At 36.4% G+C, this 14,694-nt stretch overlaps 1 protein-coding gene across 1 annotated transcript in view; it reads right to left on the bottom strand.

The window, feature by feature from the left end:
• The window catches only part of CDH7 (cadherin 7), a 94,740-nt gene that overhangs the window by 27,679 nt on the left and 52,367 nt on the right, over positions 1 to 14,694 (bottom strand). The window contains exons 4-6 of the mRNA XM_068147677.1: positions 12,450 to 12,569; positions 9,855 to 10,022; positions 7,943 to 8,130 (exon numbers count right to left, since the gene is read on the bottom strand). Of these exons, the coding sequence (XP_068003778.1) occupies positions 7,943 to 8,130; positions 9,855 to 10,022; positions 12,450 to 12,569 (476 nt within the window). The remainder of the gene's footprint in view (positions 1 to 7,942; positions 8,131 to 9,854; positions 10,023 to 12,449; positions 12,570 to 14,694) is intronic.

Here is a 14,694-nt window from a genome sequence, read left to right as displayed (position 1 = left end):
ATAGTTCTGAGTACATCATAGAGATGTGAGACGTGCTTGCAAAATAATCTGACAGCATCTGAAAAACATTCCTGTACTGGCTCAGAGGAGCAAGAGAGGTGAAACACACATCTGTTGACCTACAAATGCAAGGGTCTAAGTTCTCCATCTAGTTACAGTAGGATAAGTCCCAAATGAGCATCTTAAAGTCAGTGATTATGCTGACATTACAATACAGCTGTAAACACTCTACATATAAAAATGAAAAATGAATTGCAACACATCATGCTCAGAAAGGCACTGAACTTCTATAAACTCTATGTGGCAGCACAAGACTTCTCCAGATAGGAAGATGTGATCCTTATGCTATGCAGGGGCTTACTTCTTGCACTGAAGCACAGTATCACAGTATCACAGTATAACTTAGGTTGGAAAGGACCTCGAGGATCATCGAGTCCAACCTATCAACACAGACCCCATGACTAGACCATCAGAGCTGTCCTGTCCATAGCTCTCCCAAAACAGTCCATAAAAGAAACACAGTCTTGATACTGATTATTATACTGCATACAGTTTGTCAGTATTTGTACTAATGAATCTTTAATAATTTTTAATTTTCTTTTTGGTTTTGTATTTAAAGTACAATATGTGTGCTATGAAACAAATGCAGTGTTAGGATGATGAAAAATGTCTCAGAAATGATATTGTATGCTGATAACAGTTAAGCAATAAATGTGACTTAGATGAGCAGCAAGGTAAGGAGGCAAGCACACACATTAAATATCTTAATACTTTCCATTTCCCTGCAGAAGCATCATATTAATTATGGAAATGGTAACCTCAATATTGTCAAAGAAAAAAGACTGAGATTTGTTAAACTAAAAAGACAAAATCAAACAACAAAAAACCAAGCCACAGCAAACAAACAAAACCCAGTCCAAAACAAGACATTAGCAAATAGAGTATTTTCAGTCACAATATACAAAAATAAGTAGCAGCAAAAGGAAGCCTAATTCGGTCAGAATAATTAGTGATATCTGTTGAAACTGGACTATTTGAGATTATAGCAGTACTTAGTCAAACACATGGAAATATACTGCGAGACTGTAGACAAAACAGCTTCTTATGACGTACTAATATGAACACCACAGTCATCCTAAGAAAACAAGTTATGGAAACTTGGATTTAAGAAGGTGCACAACATATGTGGGCACATTATATCCATTTTAATTTGAATAGATTAAGCACAATAATTAAAAAGTCTTGCTTAATATGTTTTTAAGGTATCCCCACATTTCTGTACTGCCTAAAGAAGGCTAAATTAGAACTTTAATAAATGAAACTATATTTTCCATGTGAATGTTTGTGACAAAGGCTGGCACATGCTTTGAAATCATCATATTTCATCCTTGTAATATAGAAAGAGATTGTTCTTTATTTGACTGGATTACAGGAGTGTTAGACTAGTAGGGAATACACAAACCCCACTTTCATTAGAAAGACATTTCCTCACAGAGAAGGATTGTAGAGCTAACGATGATGTAGATGTACATTCTGAACAGTTCTCATTACTAAGAATGGGTTTCGCCTCCTGTAACAGCCATGAACATCTGAGAAAACCACCATATGGTGCTTGCTGTGAGTGTAACAAAATTCTTCTAGGGAAGAAATCAGCTGGTCTTCTTGTGAATGCCTGATTTTCATGAGTCAATACTAAGGGATTCTCAATAACATTTGCTTTCAGAAAGAAGAATCCTGCCCTAGACTTCTCTCAGGTATTTTCTGGTACCCAATGCTGCTTATAGTTTACTGAAGCTATAAAGGTCATTGGAAATTAAATTAATAGAAATCTAATGTATTTACACATACTGTGGGGAGCAGTTAGTGTTTAGAAGATGGTAGGTATGGATTAGCAAAGAAATTTGAGAACATTAAGTGGTATTGGGTTATTTGTAGCAGAGTCTGTATCCTGTGGCGTGTTACAATGTCTACAAATGGTTCAGTCATCATCCTCGGCCCGTTCTTATGAGCTAAACATCCTCAGACCCTATGGTGAATGCACAAGTACCAGGTTTTGAGTGAAAATATAATCTGAGAAAATTAACTAATTCTTTAAAATATGATTAGTATGCAAGATTTCTTGACCTGGTGGAAATGTTTCAACAATTTGTAGGTAATATAATGACGACATTACATACTACGGAAGCTAATGAAAGGCTGAAAATAAGATTTCCATTATTTGTTTCTTCTCATCTAATTATCACTGATGTCTTTTATACAGAGAACATCATTCACCAGGCCTTCAGATCATACCTTCATTATTTCCTGCTATAGCAAATGTACTTGATTCCAATAATGGGATACCAAGACAACAGACTACAAATCACTACAGGTTAAATGGACAATGTCCAGTCAATATCAAACCTTCAGTACAGTGAATCGAGCTTGACAGCTCCATTAATATCTGTGCATTAGTATTATCTGATTAGATCCTGTGCAGGATTCATTCATCTTTCTCTCATCTGGCAGTTTGTGGGTGTCTTTCTTCTTTTTTCTTTCTATTTTTTTCTTTTTTCTTTTAAGGGGTAAGAATTTTAACCTGTCTGAAGGAAATTACAGAACAAGCCATCTATATTACAGAGGGTTGATATGTAATTATCCTTCACAGGTAGACCATTTTTGCAATGTTCATTTTTTATTGTATGGTAACTTAGTAATAATGTACTTTTCACAGGTGAAGATCTCATTTTTTTTTTAAGCCCAGTTGAGACTTTATATTGAAAACTGCAGTACATCAAACAAATGCACATTATCTCTCAAAGGAACCGTGGAAGTCTCAAGCCTTACATTGCAAACTCCAGTATAGAATTGAAAGAAAATTTTCTATGTGAAAAAAAAATTAACAGCAGAAAATGTTAACAGTAGTAGAAAGATAGCTTTTCACTCAAAAGCTTATGCATAACCCTCTCCCCCCTCCCCCCCCCCCACCCCATTTTTATAATTGCCAGTACTACTCTTAGAACGAACTCAGGGCTCAGAATAATCTCTTAGCAGTTAAGTTCTCTGAGAAAGTACTTTGCAGCACTATTTTCACAGTCTTCCCATCTAATATTCACATTAGTTGGTGATATTTGTGATAGAGCTGTGTATTGGAGGGGTAAAAAGTAGGTAAAATTATGAAGAACTCCACCATGGGAAATCTTAATACTTGTCACTTGCTACTGTAAGACACAACAGCCGACTCTCTGTAGAGCCTTTGGGCTTTATTTTTACACTTAGATCCACTGAAATCCTTTCAATCAGCTTGAATCAGATCTTATAACCTACCAAAAAGTCACATATTTATGCATATCATAAAATTATACCTTACAGCCCTTTTTATTACTAAATTACCATCACTACGTGAAGCATCAAATATTTGACAAAGGTGTAGGTGGATACAGATCATTTATCAGGTTTTTATCTTAAGATGTTTTACTACTAAGCCATTATTATCACTGAAGTCTAGCTATAGCCTGGAACTTTGTGAATAATGTGAAATCTGTACTTCTGGAATGCCTTTTTCAGTATACAGTTTTTAGCCATGAACAGTGTGGTCTTGTGTAGGTATTTGCATAGAAAATGAAGCCAAGTTTCCATTCATGTATTCTGTGCAGAGTTGACATGAATTCAGTTTGAAGTTCTATACATGCAGGTTTGCATGGACCCTTCAGAATTTGTTGTATTAAATAATTGAGTCATAATTCACTTCCATAAACATTTCTTCAATTCTAAGGTTGCCACTGCAGAGATAAGCCCAACACAGCTTTGAAAACTTCAATCTATTCACTAAAATTACACTTTTCTTCCAACCACCCTCAGCACTGTGAAATGTAGCTATGCAAATGATGTAAGTCCTTACTAGCAGAGCATTGATAGCAGAATGTAAATTACAAATGACACCACAGAAAGGAATTGATCTTACTTGGCAGAGGGAGAACTGAGTCACAGAGTGAACCAGGATAAACTTGTCAAGTACTTGTAAGAAATATAAATAAGAAAAAGGAGATCATGGTCCTAGTCACTGGGCTGGCCAAGCATGAGGGGCTAGTGGCTGGACCCAAGGGATGGTATGCTGGGTGTTAGTCTCTTTTCCCAAGTTATGTGATAGGACAAGAGGCAACAGCCTCATAAGCAGGTGCTTATGGACATGGTTTAGTTGTGGACTTGCAGTGTCAGGTTAATATTTGGACTTGAAGATCTTAAGGGACTTTTCCAACCTAAATAATTCTCTGTGTCTAAAATATCACAAGTATGTGAAAAACCTTATAGCAACAAACACTTTACAGTGGTAGAGCATGCATGCTTCTTAGCTGTGGCACATGAGGTAGTACAATCCCAGCCCTTACTCTTTCAAAGGATAAAGGTCATGTGGATGGTAGCACAGAGAAAGAGTTCCTTCCTACTCTGATTCTATATGGTCAAAGGAGTTACTATAAGAATAACAGGCTATCGCAGAATCTTACCTTAAACTGAGGTTTGGTTTACTAGCTGCTATATACTGACATTAGGCACTAGACAACAACAGCATGAGCACCTTCAGGATCTTGCAATCCCCAGTCCTGTCATAGCTATAAAAACTATGAGCAGAACTACCGTTACTCTTTGAAAAATAGAATTGTTCTTAAACTGTTTAGAGCAAATACATCCTGAATAAACCATGCAAGCCAAAGAGACATCAGGGTTTAGCAATGCAGAAGACATCTAAATAAGGGAAGAATACACTGTGTATTTCGATGAATACCACTGAGTAAAATTATGTGGGACTTTATCTGCTGACTTTTGATGTTTTGAAGTTTGGGGTCATAGGGTGCAATGAAGAAACATGTTCATTTGTGCAGAGAAATACCCCAAAAGAAATTAAAAATTCAACACAGCAAATCCCATTCACCAATTTTGCCAGCTCTCAAATCAATCTATGCATCAGTCAAGCCCATTATACACAGGTAATCTTAAAAAAAAAACAGAGGCATGCAACACTTTTCACTTTCTAATATGGTTCTTAGAATCTTCTTAAAAAGTAAATTATTTATTTACCCTTTTATTTTTTTTAATCATCCTCAGGCATCTTTCATATTCCATCCACTTGGAGCATACAAAAAAAATCTTGCTTTACTCACTGAATTCTTAAACCTCTCTTCTCTCATTTTCTTTTTTTTTTCCTCCACTTGATGCTCTTTGCATGTTACCAATAATGCCTTGGGTCTTAGCGAGGAAATCAATTTATCAAATGGTCTCAAAACAGAATGTAAAATTCTCAGTCTGTGTGTGGAGCACAAATAATCAGGTTGCAAACCTTCTGTATTAACACCCAGCACAGGAATGAATGGAGCAGTGCTCTCAGCTGCTCAGAGATCCTGGTGTTGATTTTCATGCCTAGCCTGCTGATTTGTATGTATGATTGCAGCTGAAGTATGCAAAGCTAAAGCATGCATTTGCATTTAGAACCAAAGCATGCCTTTTCAAAAGTCTTTGCCTTGGCATTTTACTGTTTGATGTGTATACAGACATGTCATCTGAGCATATAAATACAAATGAGTTTAAAAAGATGGGCATGCATTTGAAGGCTGAACCGTTTCTCAGTGCCTCTGATGATTTCAGGGGCTTGAAAACAAGAAAGCTAATTGCACTCAGAGGTGTACAGAAGGTCATGTGAACAGATAGTAAAATATTTAGGCAGAAGGGTCATTAAGAATTGGAACAGGCTTAGAGAAGTGGTGGACTCATTGTCCCTGGAGGTATGTAAAAGATGTGTACACATGGTGATGAGGGACATGGTTTAGTGATGGATTTGGCACTGCTGTGTTAACAGGTGGACTCAATGATCTTAAAGATCTTTTCCAACATAAAATATTCTATGATTACGGGCTACAGACTCAATTTCTTCTCTTATTCCTCACTAACAAGCACATATGCAGGTACAACCTCTGCCCAGCTCCACATTGATCTGGCAGGTAAGATTCAGTGGTTGAAACATTTAACCTGCATACACAGGTCATTGATAGTCTTCTATACACTTTTTCTCTACAGAACCACAAGGTGTACATTCCTGTTAGCCACTGTACTTGAGCTCTTTGCTTACTTTCTTCCCTCCTAGACAAAGTTCTCTGCAGATTGGTAAGGAGGGTCTCTCAGCTCTGGGCAAGTCATCAAGTTCCCTGGAGTCTGAATGGAGAGCTAAGGGCACCCAGAGGGTATTTCCACTGATGAAACTTGTACCACTCCTCTGGACAACCTGTGCCAATGTTTTACCACTGTCACTGAAAAGAATTTCTTCCTTATATCTAGTCTGAGATCAGTACAACTCCCTAGCTAAAGTGATTACAGAAATAGTAAATAAAAATTATGTGGTCTACTGTACAACACTGGAGTCAGGATATCCCAATAACAAACACAATGACTACAAGAGCATATTAAAAATTAAAATTAACTGATCATTCCTCAAATTAGATCACTGAAGCTCCCAACTGATCCATTGTTGCTCACTGTGACACTGATAAATGCTCACCCTCCAGGACAGGCATATTTCCACCAGATCTTTGCACAGAAAACTTAATGAGCCACATTGAATTTGGCTGCTGAATAAAGAGACAACTCACTTTTCATTGCTTGTGTTTCAAACCTGCTAAGCAGGAATTAGTACAGTTTTCAAGAAGCCATAGAGGGATGTTTCTTGCCTTGAAAAAAAGATGATTCACATTACACATATTAAAGCCTTATCTTTCAAGGGAGCTGAACGTCCTCTATTTGTTGTAACATCTATGTATGCTTACCAGCTCTCAGCAGGTGTTCAAGGCATCACAGAATTAGCTTTGCAAAATCACACAACATTAAATTCTTTCAAAGGAGAAATGTTACTGAAGTTTTATGTTGCTTTAGAAAGGAATTGATGCATCAGAAAAGGGAGGAAAAAAAACCCAAACCAAAACAAACAAAAAACCCCAAACAAAGAAAACTCCAGACAAAAAAGAGAAACAAACCAAACTCCAGCCCCAAAACTTCACAACTGGTAGGTAAAGTTCACAGAGATTAAAGAATGCTTGGGGGTGGTGGGGGGTGGAAATATTCTAGGGAATCATATTAACCCCAAACACAGCATTTTGTTTGGGGACATGCTTACGCATAATCTAAAATGCTAAATTGGTATATGGAAGTGCTTAGCAAAGTTAGGGCCTTAGATCCAGTATTGTCATTGCCAAGCATTCACACATTAAGAGTGCGAATTTTTATGAGATACTTCTGTCTAAGGTGTTAGAGGGTTTTTTTTTTTCTTGTCCTCAAAATGTAAATTTTCTTGCAAAATATTTCAGAACACTTTCAGTTTGTAAAAGAATACTCTTCGAAATGTGTTGCAGCAAGGAAAGAAAGCTCACTTTTAATATTTTTCTATCAACATGATTTTTGTCAATTGTAATAGATCAATTTTCTAAGTGTATTTATTTAAAACCAAGAAGAAAACAAGTCTTTAAATATGTTCTTTTTTTTTTTTCAAATACTATTTTTTTTATAATATACTAGATTATAAAGCAAATATTCTCACTCATCCATAATTTTAACATCAACCAAAGACAATTAGATTTTGTATGCCAGGTTTACATTTTTACAGTAAGGTATATTTTCATATTTTAAGGGCAGATGAGTCTAAATTTTGTCTTTCTGTCCAAACATCTGAAATGCAGGAGCTTTAAAAAGACCCTCATCAAAATATTACAGCTATTACCATAAAAACACATACCATCAGAAATTTCAGTCTCAGTCACTTAAAAGCTGGGAATCACACAACCACATACTGAAGTCAAGATGAAATACACCAGTGGGCACTTTTGCAGCTGATAAGGCTCTTGGAAACAGAAGCTTTTACTCTCATTATCTGTCCTTATCTTGCACAGATCCAAACTGAATTAGTGAGAAAAATCAGTCTTACCTTCTGAATTGTTATGATTCCCTCCTGTGTGTCTTTGTCAACAGAAATTTTGAATACTCCCAGACCATCACCGTCCACAATCTTATATTCCATTTCGGCGTTAGGCCCCGTATCTGCATCTGCAGCTTTTATTCTGGCCACCACAGAAGCCACGGGCAAAGACTCTGGGACATTGTACTGATATGACCCTGGGAAATTTAAAAATCTGATGAATTAAACCTTCTGGGACTGAAGGTCTTCCTAAAATACACCTTTAAATAATGCCCTTGACTCTTTACTAAGATTACTAGAATATAATCAATTTAAAGTGCAATAGACCTTTATTTCCTATATTTTCTATGTGATGGACTCTTCTTTAAATATTGTGGGCATAATTTCTTCCTAGGATAAGAGAAATACAAGGCAAAAATTTAAATCCAATTCAAAACATAAGTGCAAATCATGAGGTGGATGTGATGAACTATTCTTTAAGTACTATGGGCATAATGTCTTCCTGGGATAAGAGAAATACAAGGCAATGATGCAAAAGCAATTAAAAATATAAGTACAAATCATGAGGTGGATGCAAGCTACAGAGTTCCAATGCAGAAAATACTTCACTTTGTTTTCCACAAAAGATGAAAAAAACAATAAGCAAGTGAAATATGGTGCATATAATTTCTAATTCTTTTATAGCTGTGTCCCTTGATTAGGCAGCTTTCAATTTGACTGTGACTAGAAACTGATATATATATATTTACTCATTTCTTTAACAGTAAGTGCACCATCTGCATTCTTGAAAATTCCAGCTTATTCATTCAAGTAGAGAATGATATATCTGCTGTCAAAAGGGTATCTGAGTGCAGTCTGCAGCCAATAACACCCTCACCTTCAAAAATAACTTCAGTTAATCTATTATTACTGCAAGCAGTTGGTGGCTTGAAATAACAGGAAATCTGTTATGTACAAATGTATTTTTTATGTTATTGGAGGTGAGGCTGGAGTGGATGTGACTATTTCTTCATATTATTCTTATTCTACTTCAAAAAGATTATTTTTATTTTTTTAAGAAAAAAACAACCAACCAACCAACCACAAACCACACCCCAGACAGAATGCTATTAAACTGAGCTCTTCAGGTTTGAGCATACAGCTGTGTACTCCTTTCCTCACTTAAGGTGAGAACCACCTTGGCTGAAGAAGATAAATAGAGGTAAGATGACTTTCAAGCTCTTCTACTCTTCTAAGATTAACTCTTTAGGAAACTGTATGCACAAGAGAAATCCTGCCAATGTCAAAGGAATATAAAGGATTAAGAGTGGAGTTAAAGAAATTAAGTTCAGTTGGTAAATTAGACATCTATTAAGGTATATCTCTTTTATTTTGGTTGGTTGGTTTTTTTTCATTCATTGAAAGGAAGTAAAATACATTACAAGTACACCTGCTGTACTTAATATCATTTGAGCTGGTTTGAAAGACATTACATAAAGAAAAAAAGATGCTTCCAATGTACTACTACTGCTATGAATCATAGAATGGTCTGATTTGGAAGGAACCTCTGAAGGTCATCCAGTGCAACCCTCTCAGCAGTCAGCAGGAGCATCCTCAAGTCGATTGGGTTGCCCAGACCCCTGTCAAACCTCACTTTAAATATCTCCAATGATGAGACCCCAATCACCTCCCTGAGCAACCCGTTCCAGGGTCTCACTCCCCTCATAGTAAAGAATCTGTTCCTAACATCCAAAGAACCTATTCCTAAAATCCAAGAACCTGTTGCTAGCATCCATGATGATGATATATCTTTCTGTCAATGATTCTCAAAGTACTTAACTTTGAAGCTGAGCAGTTTGACTCCTTGTTTATCAATTACATGACTTGCAAATAAAATGTTTAGAAATAATACTGCAATCCATATTTTTACAGAAGAACTTACTCCGAGGAAAGCGGGGTGGGTTGTCATTAACATCTGTCAGCGTGACAGTTACAGATGTAGTCCCTGATAATCCACCATTCTGCCCAACCATGTCCTTTGCTTGAATAACCAGTAGGTATTGGTCCTTGGCTTCTCTATCCATATTTGGAAGAGCAGTCTTAATAACACCTGCAATAACATGAGATATGTCAGAGGCTGCACAAGCAAATACATTATCATGAGAGCTGAACTCGCCTTTCAAAGGTAGCAGCAGATCAATGATTGCCACAACAAAGAATTAATGTCAACACTAATGTGACTGGGTTTGATTTGGAACTGAGCTGACATTCTAGTTCAGTGCCTAGCAAAGGCCTAGTTTAGGGTCTGACCGGGAGTCTAGGTCAGGACCAATTCTGATTACCTTGGTGCATTTTGTACTCGATTTACTTTTAAAAATATTATTTCTATTAAACTTCCTGTTCTGTGTGGTTTTATTTACTTCTTTGGGGTAAAATAAATTCTGTCCTCCAATCAGAGCTGTTCCAGATCAAAACCAGTACACAGACAGTCATAGAATCATAGAATTGTTAGGGTTGGAAGGGCCTTAAAGGATCATCTAGTTCCAACACCCTGGCATGGGCAGGGACACCTCACACTAGATCAAGTTGCTCAGAGCCATATCCAGCCTGGCCTCAAAAGCCTCCAGGGGTGAGGCTCCTACCACCTCCCTAGGCAACCTGTCCAAGTGTCTCACCAAAACCCACCACTTTTTATTTAGTAGGAGATCATTTGAGTAATGCCATCCGTTACTGTTTTTTTCCAAATATCTTCTCCCTGAATTGCAGACTTCATAATGTCTTGGATAATGCTCCCTTCCCTAGAAGATATCATCATCTGTGTTTGATTTCCCATTCTTTTAGTTGGGAAGAACAGAATATTCTGCATTCATCTTTGAGATTCAAAGGTCAAGATTCCTTTCACAATGTTTTGAATTGTCATTTATCATACTGATTCTTACTAATATTGATATCATGCTACACCCCATGTATACATGAAATTACCAACAATTTGTAGCTAACTCATTTGACATGAAAACCAGAAGGAAGCTCCATGTTTCATCCTTTCAGTTCTGTTGATATAGATCAGAAATAAATATGCCTTCTTGAAATGTGATGACTTTATGAATATTTCATGCTCAGTGCACAGTAAAGCCTCTAACTCTGATTTCCAGAGAGGCAGTCGTTTACTCCACCAGCACTTAGTGTCAGCAGCAAAGGAAACATAAACAAACTAAATAAAGGAGAGGCATATTGGGACACATATCTCTTCATCTGATATTTGTTGAATGCTTAGTTAGAGTTTTATTTCTCTCTTCCCTTATGAATGCAGGGCTTGCCATTAATCATCTCTGGGTTGAAACTTTTATTTCACAAACAGGCTGTCTGGCACTATTTCACTCATTTTACAAGACATATTAAAACACAATTAATATACAATTCATTGTGTTATTCTTTCTACATTGTTTCATTTTTGTGTTTGTTTTTTCCTGGCCTGTTTGTTTTTCTCTCATAGTTAAATTGCCAGGCAAGGTTAATCAATCATTTGGAAGTTAATTATCACCCACACAGGAAATCTGAGTATCACATCAAAATGAAAATGTATGCAAACCTTTCAGGCTGAGTCCTTAAAGATTTTGATTTAGCACAAGCTATCATATTCTTGTTCAAGGGCTCTCTGCAGTCATTAAGTCATTATGACAATATACATTGTACATACATATATATGGAGAGACATTTAGAGAGAAAACCATTATAAATCACACTTATTTGGAGAAAAAAAAAAAGTAAGTGCTATATATTCCTGCTGAGGATGGACTTGTTGTAATATGAATAGCATTATAGTTCTTATTTCTGCAAAATAGAGTTGTTGACCAAAAGTTCATAGCATTGGGATTCAGTTCTGATTTACATCAGGCATTTTTTATGATAAAAAAAATTATGTTTCTTTTTTGTCTCAACTTATCCATCTCTGAAATGAAGACTATCTCTCTTCTGCGTGTTGGTACAAGTGAAGGCTCAGGCACAAAAAAGTTCCACCAGTAGTTTGTTTTGAAGGTGGCAGCAAAATGTTGTATCAGGTAAAGACAAAAAGTGCTTTCTTCTTCAAACTAATAACAAAAAGATTCATTTCTTACAACAAAACATCAGTTGGAAAAGTAGAATGGAGAGATAATCTTGACATAAATCTTTACTTAAGGACGTCTGGCTGTTTGGACTTCAGATAGTTCTAAAGCAAATATCTGGGAAAAATTAAAAAAGCAACTTCTCCACAGCATCTTGAATTTTCCATTGATCAGAAGAGATGGCAAAAAGCAGGAGACCAGGGAGTTAGTAGATTGAAAAGAAGATAAAAATTTCTGTTCCAGCAATGTCTGCTTATCACATAGCTCAGACGTGTGTTTTTCATAATCTATTCTGAAGAATAAGAGATTAAAAGATCAACAAAATCCAAATGAATTAAATTAACCAAGGGACCTCATTAGTAACTTTCTAGCAAGTTTTAATGGACATTTTCTTTTTTTCTTAGCTTTACTGCAGAGAATTTGTGGAAAGTTACCTGTTTTTGGCTCCACAGAGAAGTAAGGCTGCCCTTGTAGTATGCTGTAAACCACTCGAGCACTGTTGCCATAAGTAGGATCATCTGCATCAGTGGCTGTCACTTGAACTACAGAGGTACCTGCAAAATGTTTAAGGGACTTTTGTACATAAAAGAACAAAAAATCTGAAGTATGCTTATTCAATATACTGGGAAAGTTTGAGGTGGCTTTTCTGCAACTGTTAATCATTTCCACATAGATTCAGCTTAGAGAAAAATGTTCCCTTAGTAAATCAGTAGCATTGGCTGTTACAGAGTTTTGTCTTCTCAGATAGCCTCAGCCTTTGACTCACAAAAATAAAAACTATTCTCCCCCTCTCTGTTTCTGCCTTTGGCTGGAGCCTGTGAGCAGTAGTTCTTAAATGATGGAGATATCTGAAGTATACTTCAGTATGAGATATTGCAATAATTTATACTTGAAGAGAAGTCTGCATGCTAAAATCATAATGCAGATCAAATACACATGCATATATAAGTATTATATGTCTTGATAATTGCACACATATGTAGACAGACAACTACTTTTAGCTTATAATATTATTTACCCTTCCATAAAGAGATGGCTCAAGAGTTTCTGTTTCAGTGTGGAGAAAAACTGGTAAAAGCTACCTTTAAATGCCTTTAAAAAGTATTAATTTCCCTCAACAATCTTCAATACTTTAGTATCAGTTGTGGTAATAATCTGCTGCACAAACATTTCTTGAGCAGAAAATGTGTTGACAGAAAGAAGAAAGTGAAATGTCTAACTGGCTAGCAAGGAGGGTTTTGTGAGGATCTCATTCTGCATTCATTTCCTATTTTTTTACTCTCCATATCGGTTCCCATTTGTTCATGTTCTGTACAACAGCATCCATGATGTATGCTGAAAGCAGAATAAACAACACATGGAAGCCAAGGCCTTGTCCTGGTCACCACCCTTTGATAGCCAGAATGGACTGTTTTGTTCTCACTGACAGATTGTCTGGAACATGGAGACTTCCCATTCAACAGCCTAAGACGCCATTTGAAGGTTAGGTTCCAAATACATATTGCAGCAATTTGGCAGATGTCCAGTAAAGGTCTTCAACAAGGATCAGGCTCCTTCATAAACTGGATTTAGACACACGATTAGATAAAAGCATTTGTTATAAAGAGTGCTCACTTTTGGAATGAACACATTTTTAATGTGTGAAAATGAAAGCAGCAATTTTAGAAACCACTCCAAAAACTTGATAAAAAAGCTGCAACAGCAAGTATCCAGGTTGAAATTAACATAAATTCTATTCTGGTCATTTTTATTAGGACTTCTTTTTTTTTTTTTTTTTCAGGAAATGGGTGGGAGAGACCTCTGAAATTCTTCATCAGATATAGTACATTTCACATCCATTTTCCTCAGCTTTCCAATTCTCAGTTAAGTAGAGGATCGTAAATGGGCCATAAGACCAAGCCGAAGGTTTGGACAGAGAGATGATTAAGTGCAGTGCTCCATAAAATGCTTAAGATTACAAAGAATGGGACCTACTTGAATGGATTCTGACCAGAAATTATAATTCATAAGACAACTTTATTCACTTAAGTCATGGCCTAGCTAACCCACTATCCTGATCTCTATTCCTGTAGCATCCATGACAAAGTATTATGATTACGACTCTATTTTAAATGCGATTTTTCTCTCACATGGACTGTCTGATATTTTTGGACAGTAAAAAGGGTATTCTCAACCTAAAATCTCACATGCAACTAATAAGTAGATGGGAAGTTTAAAAAAGACATTGGTAGTTAGTCCATCATTTATGAGACTTAAAATACATCCATTTTCTGTTCACGTGTAGCTAGGAGCTTTGATTCAGTATGTCAAATTGCTTTTACAGATTACTCTATAATGTAATTTCATACAGGGCCCTATTTTAAACTTGCCAAAGTCTCTCCAGCTTAGGAGTACAAGGGTAACATAATAACTGTTTGACATCCTGTGTTCTTTGTGAAAGCCAGGCTTACCATATATACAAAGTCCATAAGCCCTGCCAATGAACCTTACAATGTCTGCAAATATTGGCAGAAGTGCTTATAAACCTCACACACTGTTATGTCTTTGCTCCTTGCTCTTGCCACTTTCAAGGACTCCAGGCCAATATGAGATCAAAGAAATTACAAGCTCTACCACCTCAACACAGGCATTTTAGAAATCCTACAAGATTAGAAGTGCCCTTTTATTTTTTTTTTCTGT

Source organism: Melanerpes formicivorus, unplaced genomic scaffold, assembly GCF_026170545.1.
Source record: "Melanerpes formicivorus ecotype bairdi unplaced genomic scaffold, bMelFor1.0.p_v2 SCAF_15, whole genome shotgun sequence".
Classification (NCBI taxonomy): domain Eukaryota; kingdom Metazoa; phylum Chordata; class Aves; order Piciformes; family Picidae; genus Melanerpes; species Melanerpes formicivorus.
Note: the sequence above shows the minus strand (reverse complement) of the source record. Positions and strands in the feature narration are given on the sequence as shown.